Source organism: Phragmites australis, chromosome 11 (assembly GCF_958298935.1).
Source record: "Phragmites australis chromosome 11, lpPhrAust1.1, whole genome shotgun sequence".
NCBI lineage: Eukaryota > Viridiplantae > Streptophyta > Magnoliopsida > Poales > Poaceae > Phragmites > Phragmites australis.
The window spans coordinates 2,769,690-2,791,120 of record NC_084931.1 but is presented as its reverse complement, the minus strand read 5'-3'; the positions used below and the strand labels follow the sequence as shown (position 1 = coordinate 2,791,120).

The 21,431-nt window shown below is 42.0% G+C and overlaps 1 protein-coding gene across 3 annotated transcripts; it reads left to right on the top strand.

The window, feature by feature from the left end:
- The first annotated feature begins 4,750 nt into the window (after nucleotides 1-4,750).
- LOC133884292 (probable ATP-dependent DNA helicase CHR719) lies at nucleotides 4,751-21,369 on the top strand. 3 transcript variants are annotated; one of them, XM_062323648.1, is made up of 12 exons: nucleotides 4,751-5,259; nucleotides 6,827-6,962; nucleotides 7,863-7,927; nucleotides 14,439-14,633; nucleotides 14,721-14,870; nucleotides 15,544-15,939; nucleotides 17,252-17,511; nucleotides 17,612-17,830; nucleotides 18,869-19,070; nucleotides 19,288-19,441; nucleotides 19,704-20,303; nucleotides 20,394-21,369. In XM_062323648.1, exons 1-12 carry the CDS (start codon nucleotides 4,957-4,959, stop codon nucleotides 21,062-21,064), a joined length of 3,351 nt encoding a protein of 1,116 aa, XP_062179632.1. In that variant the 5' UTR covers nucleotides 4,751-4,956; the 3' UTR covers nucleotides 21,065-21,369. The 3 variants fall into 3 exon arrangements, with proteins under 3 accessions (XP_062179632.1, XP_062179631.1, XP_062179633.1); XM_062323647.1 differs by having other exon boundaries at nucleotides 19,704-21,369; XM_062323649.1 differs by lacking the exon at nucleotides 6,827-6,962 and having other exon boundaries at nucleotides 5,149-5,259; nucleotides 19,704-21,369.
- The last annotated feature ends 62 nt before the right edge of the window (nucleotides 21,370-21,431 follow it).

Sequence of the window (21,431 nt, the reverse complement as noted above, 5' to 3'; positions counted from 1 at the left end):
ATAATTAGTTGGTTGTGGGTTACTTGCATTTACACGGCAGGAGTGGTCGCTGAGAAGTTGACGAGGCAGGGAGGGACTCACGAGTTGCGTCTGTTCATTTCGTCTCCCTACCTTTGTGTATGTGTGCTGATTTCGTTCCCCTCCCCTCAAATCTATTGATTAGGGTGTTTGGTTTTGGTGTTTATTAGATTGCAAGATGATATAGGAAGATGGGAGGGTTGCCACGAAGGTGATCGTGTGGTCTTTGTTTTTTATTCAATTTCATCCTTGTGCTCAAATCAATTTTGATGTGGTAATCGGTTTATGTGTTTTTGTTTGATCGAGAAGAGCATGAGGGATCAACTCCAGTTTTGATGTGCTCTCGATTGACAATTTCAGCTTTCCTCAGTTATGGTGCTATTTTTTTACAAGGCATATGGTTGTTGAGGTTGATGGCTGGTGCTCTATTTTGAGACCCACAAGCATTATGTGGAGCAGTGGCGCGTGTACTTGGGCACGAGTGAAAAATCGGTGCTGGTGCCCACCTCCATTGAGCTCGTCTTTAGCACTTCATTGCTAATTTGTACCAATTTGCTTAGAAATTGTGCTGATTTGCTTTTAGATCTACGCTTATTTGCTTTCAAATTTATCCTAGCCTTGCTTTCAATTTACGATTTAATCCACATTCCAGCCGCTGCTAGGGAAGCCGCTCACTATCGCCTATGCGAAAGGAGGTGGGCGCACTAGCGGATAGGGGTTGGAGGGAAAAGTTTGTGGTTCGAGGAAGAAGAACAATACAAGTACTCCTTTGTGATCTTTGGCTCCCATGATCCTATGCATTTTCACTATATTTGCTTGCAAATATGCAATAATTTATGTCTCCAACTGTATTGATTTGCTTCTATATATCTACTGATTGTTCTCTCTAATATGATTTTTCACAACTTGCTCGTAAATTTAACAAAATTGATCACGCATATGCAATAATTTGCTTGACCAAAATGTATGAATTTGTTTGCAAATAGGCTACAATTTGCTTTACCAAATTTTGTTCGAAGGTATTTATTTCTTAGATTTGTTATTTGCAATATTTGCTCCACACTGTCATATACTAACTACTTATTGACTATCGGAAATTGGTATGTAAGAATATAGATAACAACGAGAGTGAGAGATAAAATTAGATATTCTTACTGTCTTCTATCAGATGCATGCAAACTTCTATTTTAAATATGTTATTTGCAAGATTTTCTCCATACTATTATATACTAACTACTTATTAACTATTAAAAATTGGTATGTAAGAATGTAGAGAACAAAGAAGAGATAAAATCAGATATTCTTATTGTCTTCTATCATATACATGTAAATTCTTATATATATAGTCATACAATATTGTTACAAGAATTAATGCTAGGAGAGTTACATCATTAATATCATGGAGGTTAAAGATTCAATGGTATAGGGGTTATGGACATCCACATAAATGAAGATTTTGTAACACACCCTTTTTGATGTCTATTAATTATGAATATGTATGCCTCATTAAAAACCTTGCCAAGAAAAAAAATCCAGTGGAAAAAAAAAAACCATGGTCAAGAAAAAAGGAGTGCACACATATTCACTTCCCCTGATAGCAATATCACTTAATGTTTTTGAGTCGCCGCAGCCCAACACCATAAGCCAATTTCTTGAATACTGAAATGGGGAGTGCCTTCGCGAATAAGTCTACTAGAATCTCATTTGAACGAATTTGTTGGACTATAATAACACTATCCTTTTGAAGATCATGGGTAAAGAAAAACTTCGACGATATATGTTTCACTTTATCTCCTTTGATATATCCATCTTTTAATTAGATGATGCAAGCCATATTGTCTTCATGTATGATTGTAAGCACTTCTTCTCCTGAAAGTAAATTGTCTTCTTTGCAAATATGATGTGTCATATTCCTTAACCACACGTATTCTCTGCTGGCTTCATGAATTGCCATCCTGCATGGTTAGATGAAGTTACTGCTATAGTTTGTTTCATTGAGCGTCATGAGATAGATGTACCACCATACATGAAAATATAACCAGTTTATGATCGATCATTGTGTGAATTAGATAGATATCATGCATCTACACAACCAACTATTTCTCCCTTGCATATATTAGAAAAAATTAACTCATGTCTTTTGTACCTTGAAGATAACAAAGTATATGCTTCACACCATTCAATGTCATTGTGTAGGATAAGAGCTATATCTTGCTAACATATTAATAACGAATGCAATATCAGGTCGTGTATGAGTAGAAAGATACATGCGCTCCTATGGCACTTACGTATGGCACTTAGGATAAAAAATTCTACTGTCACTTTCTGGTGGGCAAAAAGGATCTTTGGTTACATCAAGTGATATAACAATCATTATAGTACTTAAAGAATGTGTTTTATTCATGTAAAATTGTTTTAATTTTTTGTCTGTATAAGTGGTTTGATGCAATAGAGTTTCATCCTTGAGATGTTCAATTTGTAAGCAAGACAAAATTTAGTTCTCCCCATATCCTTCATTTCAAGTTTGTTTTTAAGCAATATATTGCCTTATTGACTCCATGAGGAGTACCTATCAAATTTAGATCATCAACATAAATAGCTATTATCATAAATTCAGATCCGGATCTTTTTTGGATACATATGGACAAATAGAGTCTTTCTTGTACCCTTCTTTTGTCAAATATTCACTAAGATGATTATACCATATTCGCTCATATTGCTTTAATCCATATAATGACTAGTTAAATTTGATTAAATATTGTTCTTAAGAACCTGCTCCTGGTAGTTTAAACACTTTAGAGAATTTCATGTACATGTCACTGTCCAGTGATCCATACAAGTATGCTGTAACAACATCTATTAGATACAACATTACGGGAGAGTATATTTTTTCATAATCTATATCAGGTCTTTAAGAGAATCCTTGGGCAACTAATCGTGCCTTATATCTTGTAATATATCCCTTCTCATTCTGTTTTCGCACAAATACCTATTTATAACCAATATGTTTAACACTATTAGGTGTATGAGTTACATGTCCAAAAACTTCTCTTTTGTGAGGGAATTTAATTATGCTTGAATTGTATTATTCTATTTTGGCCATTTTTTTCTTTGTTTGCATTCCTAGACTGATCGAGGTTCTTGTTTCTCATTTTCATCCATAATTTCTAGTGCTAGGTTATATACAAATGCATCATCAATGATAATTTTATCATGGTTCCAAATTTTTCAGACATGACATAGTTTAATGATCTCATTTTTTGAAGAATCAGGTATATTTATTTCCTCTGTAGCATTACTATTTGCCATGTCTAATGTCTGTTCAAGAGATTTTCTTGAATTATCGTTATTTCTTGGCTTGGCCATCTTGATTCTTTGCTCTCTTTTTTTCGAGTATTTTTGTCTTTCGAACCCAATGACCTATCGTGTTTTATAGTAGATTTTAATTCATTAGCGGTGGACGATTGTGTGTCTTAGACATTAATATTTTCATAACATTAGCAACTAAAATATGTGACTTTGTCGCTCTTTTTCAAGTATGTGAAAGCGTATGCCTAATTATTCGCTAAACTGTATAAATGAATTATCCTTTGAACTTCTTCCTCATATTTGTTTTGTAAGATGATCAAAGTGATAGTGATAATTCATTTTAACTTATTTCTTTATTCAATTGCTTATTGTCTCCCCCTGTTGTTAGAAACTACAATATATGAATGCAAAGTATAAATATAGAACATATATAATATATAAATTAAATAGACTATAAATAATATCTTATCGTGGAAAAGGATATAACGATCAACAAAATATTATTAAAGAAATGTAATTCAAGAAATGTAGAGACGATCGTAATGCTACAGAGGAAATAAATATACCTGATTAAAGAAATGTAATTCAAGACTGTCTCTACATTTTATATTATCATAAAAATTACACTTCTTTAGATATAACTATCACAAAACTATATTTCCCCACCCTATTTCACAAAACCGCACTTACTTTATATTACTTTATCACAAACTATATTTTTGTTACTGTGAACATATATGATAAAATGGGCCCACACGTTATACTTACATGCTTCAGCCCTCACCGTTTCCTGATATGATCGACTACGCCATATCACAATTGCTTATCAAGTTAGCAGATCCTACATGACCTTTGTGCTCCTTCTCTTAGAATCTACCGATCCGCCCCGCGTTGAATTCCCGAACGCAGAAAATTGACACTGGTAAGCACCATTTAACCGCCCAAATGGTATCGGTGAGGGTTGACATGACACCAAATAGCGCTGGTGGGGTTTGACAAATGTTTATATTACATACAAGCCTTTTTTAAGTACTCACGAGTTACTTACAAATTCTTATTTAAGCAAGTCCCAACTTTTTCCTTCAGTTATTTTTTTGGCAAAACAGTAGCCTTATTTGGAATCCTAGTTAATCTCTAAGCCAAAGTCAGATTTGCCTTATTTTTTAACAATCAATTTGCCTGCTCCGATTTGGGCTGTAAAATACGAAATTAGGCCTCTCCATGAAAGTTACTTCGAAAAGTTTTGTAGGCCGAGTCTGGTACCATGGTCAGATTTATGGGCCAGGCCTTCTCGGATCCAGACCAGCCCAGCCCAGCCCAGCCCAACGCACACCATCCGATCCGGGAAATCGGATCCCACACGTCTACCGAAACCCGATCCACAATATATACGGCAGAGGCAAAAAAATAAAGAGGAAAAAAATTCCCCAAATTTCCCCGACCATAGCCCAGGCAGCCGCGTCGCCCGCCTCCCCCGATCGAAGCTTCGGCTTCCCGGACACAGGCACTCGAAAGCCAGCGGAGGAAACAATCGACCGTTGCCGCGCGCCGATTTGAACGGTTCGCCGCCTCGCCCGAGCCGACGCTGTCCCGCCTCGCGGAGGAGGCGAGGCGAAAGCCTAGATAGCGATGGCGGCGTCCGTGGACGCTGCTGCGGCGGCGCTTGCCCCACCCGCGGCCGCCGCGGAGGAGGCCGGCGACGCGGTGGAGCGGGCCAGGACGCTCGTCGCCGCGCTTAACCTGCTCTCGCGCAACCTCCCGCTGCCCCCCGCCGTCCTGCGGGCTGTGTCGTCCATCTACCACGACGGCGGTGCCGGCGGCGAGGAGGAGGAGGAGGAGGAGGAGGAGGAGGCGGAGAAGGAAGAGGGAGAGGAGATGGCTGTCCCGGATGGGGGAGGCGAGAGAGACGCCGCCGCCGACGGTGCGGCTGAGGTGCGTGCGGGTGGTTCTTCGGTTCGTGTGGCGAATTCCCCTTTCGCTCGGGTGCTCCGGGGTCGTGTACTCGATTGCTGCTGCGATGTTGGGGGGCCGGCTTGGTAGGGGATTCGATTAGGGTTTGTGGAATTGACGAGATTCAGCTGGGATTTTCTCTAGTACTTTTGGGTTAGAGCGTGATTCGTGCTGGGGATTGTGTGCTGCACTTGGAGCGCATGATTTAGTAATTAGTATGCCATTGGGTTTCTACATAAGCATTAGCTTTCGTTGCTCATGCTGGGACAGATGCACCTCTGTGAGGGGGGAGGTTCTGCAAACTTTTCTGGCGGGTTCTGTCTTGGTATTCATTGGACATTAGGTAAAAATGTTTGTTAGGGCATATTTGCTTGATTCTGGAGCTTACATGGTTGCTGATAGATTTAGCTGGTTTGTGGCTCAGATGAGACGACGTTGAGGGATAGCGGATTATTGAGCATATATTGCTTGCTTGAAAATACACTATTTATGCAGATCCTCCATCATAAATTTTATTTTCTTGGCTGAGACGGTGCAATTTGTTTATACGCTCTAAAATAAGCACCATATAAGATTTTTTTGTTCTCTCCGTTGTGATCTGTGTTTGCCTAGGCCAGGTTTTCCTTTTGGTTTCTTGTTTTTCATTAGGCTCAGACTCATGAAATTTATAAGTTAGAACATCTCACTGCAACTTTCTAACGTTAGCTATTGATAAGACAAACTGTTAGAAATGTCGGTTGCTTTTCTTAGCATCGGATTTTGTGTTGAATTTTAGTTTATTTTGCCATAAGCAATATGCTTTTGTTGGATCTGGTGGAAGTGACATAGGCTGGATCTCACCTAGATAGTGTTGGAAAATTAATATTTAGTTAGGTAGGAACTGTGAGCTTTGCTTTGCACTCATACAACTTTAGGTGCGATTCTTTCCTTCATGGGCTGTTTCCCCCCCATTGTGTTACCTTTGGTTATGGTTGGAGTTTGACCAGGAGTGGATAAAGTGGGGTCTCATCAACGTATATGTGTCATTGCTGGTGTATGTTCTGGATTTAACCTTTAGAAAGTCTCAGATTGGCAACCAATGTTCGTTGTTTGGAAATTTGGAGGTGATTGGGGTTTGTGTTCTTTGAATTTGATCTGTTTATGAATGGTTGACTTAGGTTTGATTAGAAATGGCCTTATACAACTGGTGAAGTTTGACTAGGACTGCTAGTGCTCCAATGATCTGCCCTCGGTGCATGGTTTGAGTTATCCATTCCATCAGGTCACAATTTTGTGTGATTGAAAAAGACTTATTCTGGTCTAGAGAAAATTGATCACCCCCTAAACAATGATATAAATTGCTTATCTTCTTTTTGTGTTCAGGTGTTCACAAATAATTTGTTGTTTGTGATGTAATTGTAAAGTACCATATTGTCATTGAGATAATTAGGTAGACGTGCTTACTTCTTGATCTCTTTTTGGTTTTGGTTGGGGTGAAGTGCTTGATATTTAGCTTTCGACTGGTCTTTTCCTCTATGTTTTGACTGAGAGTAAAGCTGTTACCTGACAGGGGGCCACCTTGATTGAAGAGCTTGAAGATGCAATATTTAAGAATCAAAGAACGCCCATATCCTACTCAGAATTGGCCGCTCTAAAAGAAGGACGATTCAATGCATCCATCCAGCATCGGCTAGCTGAACTCGAAGGTCTTATAGGAACTTCTTTTTGATACTTTGTTAGCTGATTGATTCTGTGAGTAGTTTTAAAAATCACTTTTCTTAGCTTTTTTGTCCTGGTTTCGTCTTTCTGGTCTGATAAAACCTGGTTGGTTGGCTGGCAGTTTTTCTTCCTGGCCTTCCATGTCAACTACATCTCCAGTATAATGAAGGTCCCTGACCTGGCATTGGTCCTAACCTCCTAGGCCTTCTTTTGGTTCTGTGGCTTGGTCTGGCTGTGATCCCAGGCTTTCTTTTGGTTATGTTGCTATGTTTGATTTATGGGGAAAAGCTTGAATTTATAATTGAACTCTTAGAAAGGTGGAAAAATTGCAAATTTAGAATGGCATTTTTGTGTTTGATGGTGTAGTATATGCTATCCACTTGTTATTGAATGTTATCATATGTCAAGTACAGTTTGCCTGTGCTTGCTTTTATTTTCCTGGCAGCTGCCTTTAGAGCTTTTTTTTTTTGAAGTCTCAACACTGGGATACAAGCTATAGTATTTGAACGCACGCACAAACGCACACACACACCCTAGGGCACACGCTAGACCTACAACCTATACACACATGCCTACTAAAGTGTTCACGAAGCCTCAGGCTCCGCAAGCGACGGGCACGTCATCTTCCTATTATGGTCCACAGACGCTCAAGGCTATCTGGAAGATTGTTTTATAGGGATAAACTCCGGTGAGACCCAAGTTCGATCCAAGGGATCGAACTTAGGTGGCAGCGCTCACACCTGGAGCAGCTAGCCAACCGAGCTGCTGGCTCGTTCTCGCTTTAGAGCTTCTCTACTGCTTGACTTCTTTAAAGAGTTGTTTAGTTGTTTGATCATCATTTTGTTTACCTGCAAGAGCCTCATCCCTTAATTCTTTTTATGTGCCAGGGTTACCTTCTACTAGGGGTGAAGACATGCAAATGAAGTGTTTGCTTGAACTTTATGGACTAAAGGTAAATGGGGTATCTAGAACCAATGGTTACTTTGCATGCATTACTTGGTTGCTCATTTGTTATGGTTTCTTTTTTGCCCTGACCCTCTTTGTGCAGATAATGGTTCTACCGCTGATAAATGTTAAAATCTGAAATATATTGGTTATATATCACAATGCTTGCGTTATTCATTTATTCTACCAAAAAACTTTAAAACATTATATCTTCATGAATTGGACCTATATTGTTAGTGTAATTCTTGTATATAGTTTAATCCTTTTTGCTGTCGGTTATTGCAACAACAATATACCGCTTTGTAGCAGCACGTCGGCTACTGTAGCTACACTATGTCGCTTTGTGCCTATATATATGGGCTGACCCCTCTAGAGTATGATTTAGATGTTTTCCAAATACATCAGAAGTTATTACTAGCGAGAAAACTCTTGTGTTCAGTGTGTGCTCGCGTGTGTTCTTCCAACCCACATCTCGCATGATCGAATCCAATAATTGGTACCAGAGCCAGGGTTGATCGATCCATACGATGTCGGCTCCTACGAGTGGTGCGGCTTTCCCTAGAGGCACTTCAATCGCCATAGCTCCTCATCGCTGCCGCCATGATGATTGCGTCACCGAGACGTCGGTGGACGCAATGTGGCCATCCAACGTGTGGTCAAGGAGGTTGGCAGCGTGTCGTACCCGATCCTCACACGGAGCAACTATGTTGACTGGAGCCTGCTCATGAAGGTCATGCTTTAGGCTCGCGGCCTCTGGGACGCAGTGGAGTTCGGTGATGCGGATTTCCAGGAAGACCGCATGGCGCTGGAGGCCATCCTCCGCGTCGTGTCCCAGGAGATGATCGGCACACGCCCGCTGTGAAAACAAGCGACAAGAAGGCCTTGGACGCCATCAAATTGATGCGCGTCGGCGACAATCGTGTCCGTAAGGCCTTGGCGCAACAACTACGGAAGGAATTCGAGGCAATTTCGTTCCGTGATGGGGAGACGATCGACAATTTCGTGATGTGCCTCTGGCCTCGTCATCAACCTCGCCACACTCGGAGAAACGATGGAAGAATAAAAGGTGGTAGAAAAATATCTGCGAGTAGTCTCCACAAGATTTTTGCAGATTGCTCTGTCCATCGGGACTCTTCTCGATCTCTCGACGCTCATGCTGGAAGAAGTGACTGGGAGGCTAAAGGCGGTGGAGGATCGTCTTGATCTAGAAGAATCCCCAGTTGTCGACGGAAAGCTCCTCCTCAACGAGCAATAGTTCGCGCGCATGAAGGAGCGAAAGTAGGGTGAAGGGTCCTCGGGCAACAGCAATGCCCGTCGCCGTGCGTGCGCACTGTAGAAGAAAGGGGGAGGCGGCGGCTATGATGGCAAGGAGGCCACGCGCGATCTCTCTCACGACAAGTACCGCAATTACAGCCACTATGGCCACTAGGCCATGCACCGCTGAACGCCCAAGAAGGAGCATGTGTATTTGACCTAGGGCGATGAGAAAGAAGACGAGTCTGTGCTCCTGATGGCGCAGGTGTGCACTCTCAGGGATGCGCAGGAGCCACTGCTAAGCCATGCCCACCTTGACGAGCCGCGCGCGCAAGTCCACCTTGGCGCCAACGATGATGGCGACCACCTGGAGGGCTGGTACTTCAACACCGGCACCACTAACCACATGACGGGTCGCCACGATGTCTTCGCAAAGCTCGATCGAGGTGTGGTGGGCTACGTCCGTTTTGGAGATGGCTCGGTGGTTGATATCCGTGGTTGTGGCACAATCCTGTTCGTCGGGAAGAACGTAGAGCACAAGGCGCTCTCCGGAGCCTACTTTATCCCACAGCTGAAGAACAACATCATCAACGTGGGCTAACTGGACGAGGGCGGCTCCAAGGTGCTGATCAAGGACGACATCTTGCGGATCTGGGACCGCCAACACCGCCTCGTCGCCAAAGTTCGTCTCCGCAGGTGCAACCGGTTGCACATCCTGCGCCTCGATGTCGCCCGTCCCATCTGTCTCGCGGTGTGCCACGACGAGAAGCCTGGCGATGGCACGCACGCTATGGCCACATAAGCTTTGACGCATTTTGACAGCTGGCACGCCATGAGATGGTGTGAGGCCTACCACAACTGGAGCACGTCGAGCAGTTGTGTGACCTGTGCGTCACCACCAAGCACCATCGATCTCTGTTCCCGTCACAGGCCAAGTATTAGGCGAAAGAGCGCCTCGACCTTGCCCATGGAGATCTTTGCGGTCCCATCACGTCGACAACAACAGGTGGACGATGCCAACCGCTGTATGTGGCTGACGCTCCTGGCTGCGAAGAGCGATGCGGTGGTGGCAATCAATGCGATCTAGGTGGAGGTGGAGGTGGAGAGTGGTCGGAAGCTCCGCGTACTTCGCACAGGCAACGGCGGCGAATTCACGTCCATTAAATTCACGCGCCACCGCGTAGATCGTGGCGTCCAACGACATTTCTCCGCGTCGTACAACCCACAAGAGAACGACGTGGAGAGGTGCAATCTGTCGATCATCGCGACAGCGCGCGCTCCTAAAATAGATGGGCATGCCAACAGAGTTTTGGGGGAGGTAGTGAGCACCGTCGTATTCCTGCTCAATCGTGCACCGATGAAGAGCCTGGATGTCATGATGTTGTTAGAGGCGTGGCACAGCCGGAAGCCGGTGATGAACTTCTTGCGCACCATCGGCTGTCTGGCGTACGTCAAGGAGGCGCGACTGCATCTGTGGAAACTTGATGATAGGAGCACACACTGTGTTTTCATCGGCTACGAGCATAGCGCGAAGTTGTGCCGCCTCTACGACTCGAGCACCAAGCACGTTCGCGTGTCGTGAGATGTGATCTTCATCGAGGAATCCGAATGAAGCTGGGAGGCGGATGCAGCTGGGAGCGTGGCTTTGTTGAGCGACTTCGCTGTGGAGTTCATGGTGAGTCAAAGTCCATCTCCTGACGGCTGATGGGCCCACCTCAGCCGGAGGAGGAACACCAGTGGCGGAACCACCTGCACCAAGTCCACCGGCGGTCGATGCGTCGCCCAGAACGCTGAGCAGCGAATCTACCAGGGAGGCGGACTTCGTCATGCCACCGCCGAATGATAGCGCTAGGCTTGATGCACACCACGACGACAACCCAGTATGCTACCGTATTGCTGACAAGCTGTTTAGCGGCGGGGGAGCTTTGGCGGGATATGCTACCAATGTCTTGGACGTCGTCGAGCTACACCTGGCGAGCGTAGGAGAGCTGAGCTCCTTCGTCGAGGCGGAACGTGACACTGTGTGGCGAGCAGCGATGCTGGAAGAGATGAAGTCCGTCGAGGAGAACATGACATGGACGCTGGTGGAGCTGCTGCATGGATACCGCCCAATTGGGTTCAAATGGGTGTTCAAGCCAAGAAAGACCAAGCCGAGGCTATGATCAAGCACAAAGCCCACCTCGTCGTCAAGGGCTATGTGCAGCAGCCGGGCGTGGACTTTGACGAGTTATTCACACATGTTGCCCGTCTAGAGTTCGTGCGCCTGCTGCTGACGCTAATTGCCCAAGGGGAATGGCCAGTCTATTACATGGATGTGAAATCGGCCTTTCTCAACGGCGAATTGGAGGAGGAAGCGTATGTTGCACAGCCGACGAGGTTCGTCATCGTCGGAGAAGAGCACAAGGTCCTGTGGCTGCGGGAGGCACTATACGGCTTGTGATTAGCACCGCGCGTATGGAATGCGAAGCTTGACAATACTTTGAGGGCTCTCAACTTCCAGCAGAGCGCGTATGAACATGCGACGTAACGGCGCAGCCATAGCAACACACTGCTGCTCCTTAGGGTCTACGTGGATGATCCAATCATCACGTGATTGGCAAACAGGGAGATCAATTGATTTAAGGCAGAGATGAAGACTCAATTCAAGATGAGCGACCTCGGTTTGTTCCCCTTCTACCTTGGGATCGAGGTTCAGCAGAGCAACGATGGTAACGGCATCACGCTATGCTAAGCGCAATACGCCGCTCGAATCCTAGAGATGGCGGGGATGAGAGACTGCAATCCCGCTCACACCCCAATGGAGGAACGGCTCAAGTTCAGCTGCGAGAGCATGACAACAGTAGTGGACACGATGGAGTACATGAGGCTTGTAGGAAGCCTCCGCTATCTCGTCCACACGCGGCCAGATCTCGTCTTCAGCGTCGGGTTCGTGAGCCGCTTTGTGGAATGGCCAACTTAGGAACATATGACGACTGTGAAGAGGATCCTGCGCTATGTTGTCGGGACAATCAACTGCGGCTGCCACTATGAGAAAGCAGAGGAGGGACGGCTGGTCGGCTACAGTGACAGCACAGCGACCTTGCCGGTGACATTGATACGTGTAAGAGCACTTCTGGCGCTCTATTCTTCTACAACGACAGCCTAATGAGTTGCTATTCTCTCAAACAGAGGGTGGTGACCTTGTCGTCTTGTTAAGCATAGTATATCGCCACCACCACTGTAGCTACACAAGGTGTGTGGCTGGCTCGATTGCTTGGCGACTTCAATGGTAAACCTGCCGACACCATCGAGCTCAAGGTTGACAACCAATCAGCTCTAGTACTGAGCAAAAACCCTGTATTCCATGAGCGCAGTAAGCACATCGATGTGCGCTACTACTTCATTAGGGAGTGCTTGGACAATAGAAGTGTTAGTACAAACTTCATTGGCACTAAGGACCAGCTCGTAGACATCTTAACAAAGGCATTATGGTGAGTTAGATTCCAGGAGCTTAGAGCTAGGACTGGAATGATCCAAATTAAACTTAAGCAAAAACGCAAGACTTAGAGGGAGTAATGTTAGTGTAATCCTTGTGTGTAGGGTAATCCTTTTTTTCCCCTGTTGGTTACTGTAGCAATAGATGCCAGTTTGTAGCAGTACGTCGGTTACTGTGCCATCAAACTTTAGGTCGTTTTTTTGCCTATATGCGCTGAGCCCCCTAGAGTATGATTTAGATTTTTTGTAAATACATTAGAAGCTGTTAGCAGCGAGAAAAATACTGTGTCCAGTGTGTGATCGCGTGTGTGTTCTTTCAACCCACCTCTCGCAGGATCGAATCCAACATATATATACACCCAAGTTCTTTGAATTAGTTGTAGTGTTTGATGTGGTAGTGGTACCATGTAGATAAATCATTGTGGACAATGCATTTGAATAACAACAACAATAACAAAGCCTTTATGTCCCAAGCAAGTTAGGGTAGGCTAACCATGCATTTTTTTGCTCCAAGTTCCATTTCTGTGGAAACAGGTAACCATGTGTGTAAAAGCAAAGTTATACTACCTCTGGTGTGAAGTTGTTTTAGCTCTTAGAACATAGACCAAGGTACTGATTGACGTGTCACTGTATGACATGTTCCCCCAGTGGTGGATGCGGGAACTAATGGATGGGAGTGTGTAGTGCATTAGCTGTGGTGGTGTATCTGTATATCTTCTAACAGGTCGGTTACTCGACACATAAATAGAATATGGGTGCAGATTTCGTATCCAAGGGTTCCAGCATCCCCATTAGCAAATTCAGCATGTTGCAATGTTCCAAAATTTTGGTAATAAGTCAAGTATATGGTACACAAAGTTAAGTAAACCTGCAAAAGTTCGATTTCAAATTCAGCCTAGATATCAAGAAACAAAATACAAAGCAGTCAATCTTGCATTGGTCATCATGTGCTAACAAAACCGCTTGTATTTTTTGAATCTCGATATGCAGGTGTACTTAACTATATGTTTACTACATAAATGATATTTTATGGAAATTTTGAAACGTTGCAACATGTTGGATTAATCGAATTCTATATAGGTGAAGCAAGGCAGTACACCCAGGGGATTGGGGTGGGGTAGGGTTCTGTTAATGTATGTGTCTCTTAACTATTCTTTTTGTGTGTGCCATAAGGCTTGTTTCTCAACTCGCTAAGGTATGACCAAGTCATTAGATCATGCAACAAACCACTGAAATCAAAGAAATAAAACAGAACTACAATTTTCTAAAAGAATATATGGCTGGAGCTAATTTCATCTCTAGCCGATCCCCAACTTGCTTGGGACTAAAGGCTCTATATGATTTGGCTAGAGCTTGGTTTGAATGCAGCACCTAAACACTTCACAAAAGAATGCATTGACCACCCAAACTGGTCACCGTTGTGCATAAGTAATTAAGTATTTCAGTTGTTTCTACATACCTAAAAAGAGCTGGGGTTCAGCTGCACCTCCCAAACAACCATACAATTGGGCAGTTGGTAATATGTACGGAAGACATTTCTAGCAGTAAATACTTAACAAGGAATTACCTTGAAGTTTTTAGATGGCAAATATTTAGTGCTAAAACTAAGTAATATGTACAGGAGTATGAATTGCACAGTATCCTTTAGCCAGCAATTATCTATTTCGTTATACACCATATCTAAAACCATCACATATGACTTCCACAGGTCCATATTTTGAAGAATAGAATCAGCAGTGAATGTGATTTATCCTACTGATGGTTGCTGATAATTCATATACCTTGTGCAGTTGTTAGATTTACAGAAGAAAGTGCGGTCCGATATCAGTGCAGAATATTGGCTACACAAGAAATGTGCATATCCCGAGAGACAATTGTTCGATTGGGGGATGATGCGGATACGATATCCTTTTACCATGTATGGGATTGGAGATAGTTTTTTAATGGACGCCGACGATGTTCACCGCAAAAAGAGATTCACAGAGGTTTGTGTCATATATCTTCTGATAAAGGTTGGGTAATTTTAATACAATTGAAATCATGATTACAATTTTGGTACTTTCAAACTTTAGAGGATCTCAAGACTTGAAGAGGAGGAAAAGAACCAGGCGGATATGAGGAAGAGGAAGTTCTTTACCGAAATTCTCAATGCATATAGGGAACATCAGGTGCAATTAGGAACTACACACAAACAAAGAAAGCAGCGGAATGATGGAGTTCTGGTACGATTTGGTATACTTTATCTTTAGAATTTAGCAAACAAGATGCTGGATACACCACCTAGCTTTGTGTTTTCTGTAGAAACATTAGCTCACCATATACTGAACCATGGATATTCTGTTGTATCTTGCGACATTGTTGAAACATTGTTCGATGCCAATAGTGATAATCTGATATGTTCTGCTTCTGGTAGATGCAAGCAAAGCACCAGTTGTTTCATAACTTGAGAAAAGAGTTACTCTCTTGATTTTCTCCACTATTCTGACAGGCCGACACTCTACTGATATGTCTATAGTACTGTTTTATAACCCTCCCATATTGCCAATTATTTTTTAGTTTGTATAGCTCTAAATTTGGTTTATGACACTATCTGGTCTATCTGAAATGGTCTTGCCTCAGTAAACTATAGCTTGCATCTTAACAATATTTTTTATGCTCCTGGTGTTTATGAAAGGTGAAGATTTTGATGGAATGTAGTTTTAAATCCTGAGAACAGAAGTGAAGTATTTGGTAACGATGTTTACTGTATTATTTATACCTTTTTAGCACATCATTGCATTTTTTTCACAGTATATTAAATTTCCTATGTTAGAATATGATTTTTATCCTAGAGATATTCATGTTCTGAATGTGCTACTTCAGTGTTTGAGAGCCCTTTTCACTTGCTAAATGTAGGCATGGCATGTTCGGGCACGTCAACGTATCTCACGGCTTGAGAAAACTAGATTGGTAGCACTGAAAAATGGTGATCAAGAAGCGTATATGAGGATGGTCGAGGAGAGCAAGAATGAACGCCTGAAAATGCTCCTTGACAAAACAAATGAGCTTCTTGAAGGAATTGGGAAAGCTGTACAGCGACAAAAAGATGCTGAGCATGTTAACCAGCCTGAAGGGTTTGAAGTGCCAAAAGGGTCAGAATCTGAGGATGGTTCTCAAATCTCCGGCATCAAGAGTGAATCACCTGGGGAATCTCCTTCAGATGACGATGCAGATCCTCCTGGTTCTGCCAATGAAAGTAAATTTAATGCAGGGCGTAGACTTGATTCTACTGTCCACTCCATTGAAGAGAAGGTAGAACAGAATTTCAATAGGCATATATTGAACTTCTTGCTTGACAAATTGTTAAGTGTATTGTCTCCCACAGTTTAGAGCGAGTGCAGTTTTGTTGACCATCATATTAGTAATTGTTAAACAACTAACGTCACAAGCTTGAGCATGGGGATTACATTTTAACATAAATTTGGACATCAACTATTGGGCACAGTGATGGTAGGTAATGTTCGTTAGGGAATACAGCAGGGGAGAGTGCTGCTACTAGTAGAGAATGTGGTGATTTAAATGCATTAAATGGGAATATTTGGGTCTATAGGATTCAACTGCCCATAATTACGCCTCTTTCTCAATCTCATGTAAAGTGGGAATATTATATCAAAGGCTATTCTTTCTTTTTGCAATAACTGACGGTGATTGTTTCTTTCTGGCTTTAATAGTTGTGATATCCAAAGGTCTAAACATGGAAAATTCCAGTGCTAATTGATTCCATATCTGTTTTTAATTGGAGTTTGTAGTTTATGCTATCCTTGTGTTCGTTAATTTAACTTTGTCCTTTTGTTTTTGCAAAATCATAGTACAATCTGTGTTGCTTTGTATTGTTGTGAAACTAAGGGCCTGTTTGGATACAAAGTATTTTTTTAGTTTTTAGGCAATACCATGGTTTCTTAAAAATATTGTGGTATTGAAAACTTTGAGGTGTTTAGATACAATTAAAACTATGGTTTTAAAAACCGAAGTATTCCCAATACCATGGCATTTTTGGAGTATTTAAAAATCCACTCCTGACCTCTTTTTCTGGAAACCGAGCTTTGGCTCCCACGCTTGCATAGTTCGCGTTATACTTCGGCTAAGAAACTCCTGCTCATACATTACCCAGTGCATACATGTGTATCAGTAGATTCATATTTCACGTGTCACGGTGTTAGCCTATGAGTTAATAAAGTTGAACATGATCTGGCTTATACAAAACTTGCTTGTTTACGCTTAAATGGATATACATTGGTTATGTACTGTTAAATTCAAAAGCTAATAAAATAGACATAACGTTGTAGGATTGTTCCACATATGTATCTGCATAGCTTGTTTAGTTTTTCATTATAATGACAAGTTAGCCTAATAGATATTTCCTTGAAACAAAATATTTTACTTAATACTGCAGATGCCAAACACTTCATGGTTTTCCTAAAACTGTAAAATACTGTTGTATTCACAAACTGTGGTATTTCATTGCACACATTTAAAAAACTGTAGTTTTCAGAAACTGTGGTTTCTAGATAGTGTAACATCCAAACATGCCCTAAATGTTTCTTCGTGTCCTTTGTATTTACAGGTAACAGAACAGCCATCAGCTCTTGAAGGTGGGGAATTAAGACCATATCAATTAGAGGGTCTCCAATGGATGCTCTCTTTATTCAACAACAATTTGAATGGCATTCTGGCTGATGAAATGGGTTTGGGGAAAACAATTCAAACCATAGCTTTGATCGCTTATCTGTTGGAAAAGAAGGAGGTTGCTGGGCCACACTTAATAATTGCTCCAAAAGCAGTATTACCAAATTGGGCTAATGAATTCAAAACTTGGGCTCCCAGGTACTGTTATCTGGAGTGTGCATGATCAAAATTCCTGTGTACATTGTCCATTCCACTATGCATCAAAGCCACCCACTCAACATGCTTTTGTCTGTTTCAGCATTGGGACAATTCTGTATGATGGTCGTCCAGATGAGAGGAAGACTCTAAGGGAAGCAAATTTTGAAGGCGTACAATTTAATGTTTTGCTCACGCATTATGACTTAATACTGAAAGATAAGAAGTTCCTAAAGAAGGTTCACTGGCATTATTTGATAGTTGATGAAGGACATCGTTTGAAAAACCATGAATGTGCTCTTGCTCGCACACTAGTATCCGGGTATATGCTTTATTCATATTTGTCTTAACCTATTAAAGATTTGGATGACATTTAATTACTCACAATTATTATCTGAGGATGTTGCAATAATGCCTTCTTGACATAAGAATAAACTGTAGGGTTTTTCCTTGATATTTGAAATTATGGGAGCTGAGTAAATATGTGGATGCTATAGTGCTGTTCTATCATATATTTTTTTTGTTGCTTTACCAGCTATTTTTTGTTGTCTTCATGTTTAGTTCTCTACTTGCGGTAAACACTTAAGGATATCTTTATGTCTCGGCTAAAAAAGTCCGGAAGCTTAAAACTTCCATAGCTTAAAACTTCCTGTACTAAAATAATTGGCATGGCATTTTTTTCCCAGAACACTAGGAAGGGTTATTCAGTCTTAATAGCTAAGATTGCAATTAAGGGAGTTGTGAGTTACTTGTTCTTTATGAACCATGGACTTCTCAAATATCCTTTCCTTTAGTCTTCATAGAAATGCATTATGTCTTCTTCACATGTCTGCACAAGGAGCAGGGCCATTTTTTTGGCCACAAGATTTGATCTTTATATTTTGAGTAAAGAAAAGGTTGGAAAAGTGATACTGAAAAGAGGACTTGGGAGATGTAATTGCATAAAGAAGTTTTGATGACTTCTGTTGGGATCTAGTCCATCATAAGTGACATTTATTCATTCCTTAGCATACTAAAAATCTTAATACATGCCATAATTCATATCATGAGTATAGTGCCAACTCATTCCTGATTAAATAGTCATCGTATTGTATATTGGAATTACTGATTCTGTTACCAGCTTTAAAACTAATCAATCAGTTAGGTAGGTATAATACACTTTGAACTTCACCAAATTTGTAGTTGTTGTGAAAAGGTTTTCCATCATATTTCAGTACTGGTTTTCTTCATGGCTAGTTGCCTACTCTCATTGTACCATTTTTTTAATAGCACCCTTGTGCATTCTTCATTGTTTTAGTTATTTAGTTTGTCTGGACCATTTGACAATTAGACTTTCAGATTGCTGATACTTATTTTGCAGATATCAGATCCGTCGCAGACTACTTTTGACTGGCACTCCAATCCAAAACAGCCTACAAGAGCTGTGGTCTTTGCTTAACTTTATTCTGCCCAATATTTTTAATTCTTCCCAGAATTTTGAGGAATGGTTTAATGCACCATTTGCATGTGATGTCAGTCTTAATGATGAGGAGCAGCTACTAATCATACATCGCTTGCATCAAGTGAGTAATGCAGCCCCCAATCCACCCCCTCCATTCATTTAGTTCTTGTAACTCCCTTAGATGTTGCCATGTGATACCTCCACTTGCATCCTCATCTTTTTGGTCGAATGCAACCATCTGGATGGCAGCATGTAAAGTGTGGTGAAACATAAGCTGATGGCTAATTATGATATTTGAAATATTTAAATTTGTTCATTGCACCCTTTGTTTTGCCCAGGTTTTGCGCCCATTTTTGCTGAGGAGGAAGAAAGATGAAGTGGAAAAATATCTCCCTGTGAAAACACAAGTAATACTCAAGTGTGACTTGTCTGCTTGGCAAAAAGCATACTACGAACAAGTCACAAGCAGAGAAAGGGTTTCGCTAGGATCTGGTATGTCCTAGTACTATCAATCCCTTTTTCCCTAGAGAAAATATTCTCAGAGAATAAAATTTGTAATTTTTTACCAGACCTTGACGGGACAGTGCATACAGTTACAAATTTCTGGTCTTCTGCTATAATATCATTGCGAAATTGAATCTATTTGTGTTGTTGGTTTATTTGGTACCTTATCTGGTCCTTGGTCAGTCTTACATTTCCATTCTTCATGGTTTGTGTAAATAATGTGCTTATTGTTTTACTTGCATGCGTGCAGGGCTCAAATCAAAGGCTCTGCAAAATCTGTCAATGCAGCTTAGGAAGTGTTGCAACCATCCCTACCTATTTGTAGAGCATTATAACATGTATCAGCGGGAGGAAATTGTTAGAGCATCAGGGAAGTTTGAATTGCTTGATCGGCTACTTCCGAAACTGCAAAGAGCTGGTCACAGGGTTCTACTTTTCTCTCAGATGACAAAACTGCTTGACATTTTGGAAGTATATTTGCAAATGTACAATTTCAAGTACATGAGGCTTGATGGATCCACAAAGACTGAAGAACGAGGGAGGTTATTGGCAGATTTTAATAAGAAGGATTCAGAATATTTCTTGTTTCTCCTCAGCACACGAGCTGGAGGCCTTGGATTGAACTTGCAGACTGCAGACACTGTTATTATTTTTGATAGTGACTGGAATCCTCAAATGGACCAGCAAGCTGAAGACCGTGCCCATCGTATAGGACAGAAGAATGAAGTGCGTGTATTTGTTCTCGTTAGTGTTGGTTCAATTGAAGAAGAGATCTTGGACCGCGCAAAACAGAAGATGGGTATTGATGCAAAAGTTATCCAGGCTGGGTTGTTCAACACAACTTCCACAGGTGAGTTGGAATGCTCTAGTTCCTACATATTTCATTTTCTCGTAATTTTATTGGAACCCATGAATATTTTCATGTTGATTCCCACTACAGCACAGGACAGGCGAGCAATGCTGCAGGAGATCCTCAGGAGAGGAACAAGCTCACTGGGAACTGATATTCCCAGTGAGCGTGAGATAAATCGTTTGGCTGCTCGAAATGACGGTGAATTCTGGTTGTTTGAGAAGATGGATGAAGAAAGGAGGCAAAGAGAAAACTACAAATCTAGGCTTATGGATGGAAATGAGGTTCCAGACTGGGTGTTTGCCAACAATAACGAAACCTTAACCAAGAAGACCGTGGCAGAGGAATTCCAGAATATTATGGTTGGTACAAAGAGACGGAGGAAGGAGGTTGTCTATTCAGACTCTTTTGGTGATCAGTGGATGAAATCCGAGGATGGATTTGAAGACATTCCAAAGATGACTCCAAGAGCAAAGAGGACTGCTTATTCATCGGACATACAGGGAGATTATTTTAGTGAAAGGAGGAAAAGGCCCAGATCACTAGAAAACAGTGCAGACGGTGCAAACAACCCAATGTGGACACCTGAGAAAGGAAGGGCTGGAGTTTCATCCTACAGCAAGGACGAGAATGAAGACGATGGTGATGAAGTCATTACCAGCGGTTTACAGGGAAGTAGTTTCACATGGAAGACCCTTGGAAGGAAAAGGTCAAACCACTTCAATTCGTCGTCAGACTCAAAAGGGCGCCCGTCATTCTAATGTCAGAAGATGTTGCATTGATGCATTTGTTCGGAGCCATCCTTTGAGAATGGAGTACCCCTAGACAAACTATCAGGGACACATTTTAGAAGTACCTTCAAGCTTATGGACCTTAGTATTAGTAGTGTATCGTATGGACTTGTTGGCATGAAGTTGTAACTCCATAACTTAAATTTCGTGATACATTTTCTGATATGAAGTAGAAGCATGGCCCGGGGATTGCGACTATTGGTAAATAATGGGTGGTTGTTGTTCCTTCCATTCTGCTAACATGGCACGGAGAATGCCCATCCAGGTCTTGTGTATATGGTGAACAAAACCGTCGACACATTTCCATGTACTTCTAGTAAGAAGATAGACGCCGTTT

Bases quoted from the DNA above. Each gene is read 5' to 3' on its own strand.
- LOC133884292 (XM_062323647.1), top strand. From the start codon at position 4,957: ATGGCGGCGTCCGTGGACGCTGCTGCGGCGGCGCTTGCCCCACCCGCG. The intron at 5,260-6,826 runs GTGCGTGCGGGT...GTTACCTGACAG, and splicing joins CCGCCGACGGTGCGGCTGAG to GGGGCCACCTTGATTGAAGA. The intron at 14,634-14,720 runs GTTTGTGTCATA...TTCAAACTTTAG, and splicing joins GCAAAAAGAGATTCACAGAG to AGGATCTCAAGACTTGAAGA.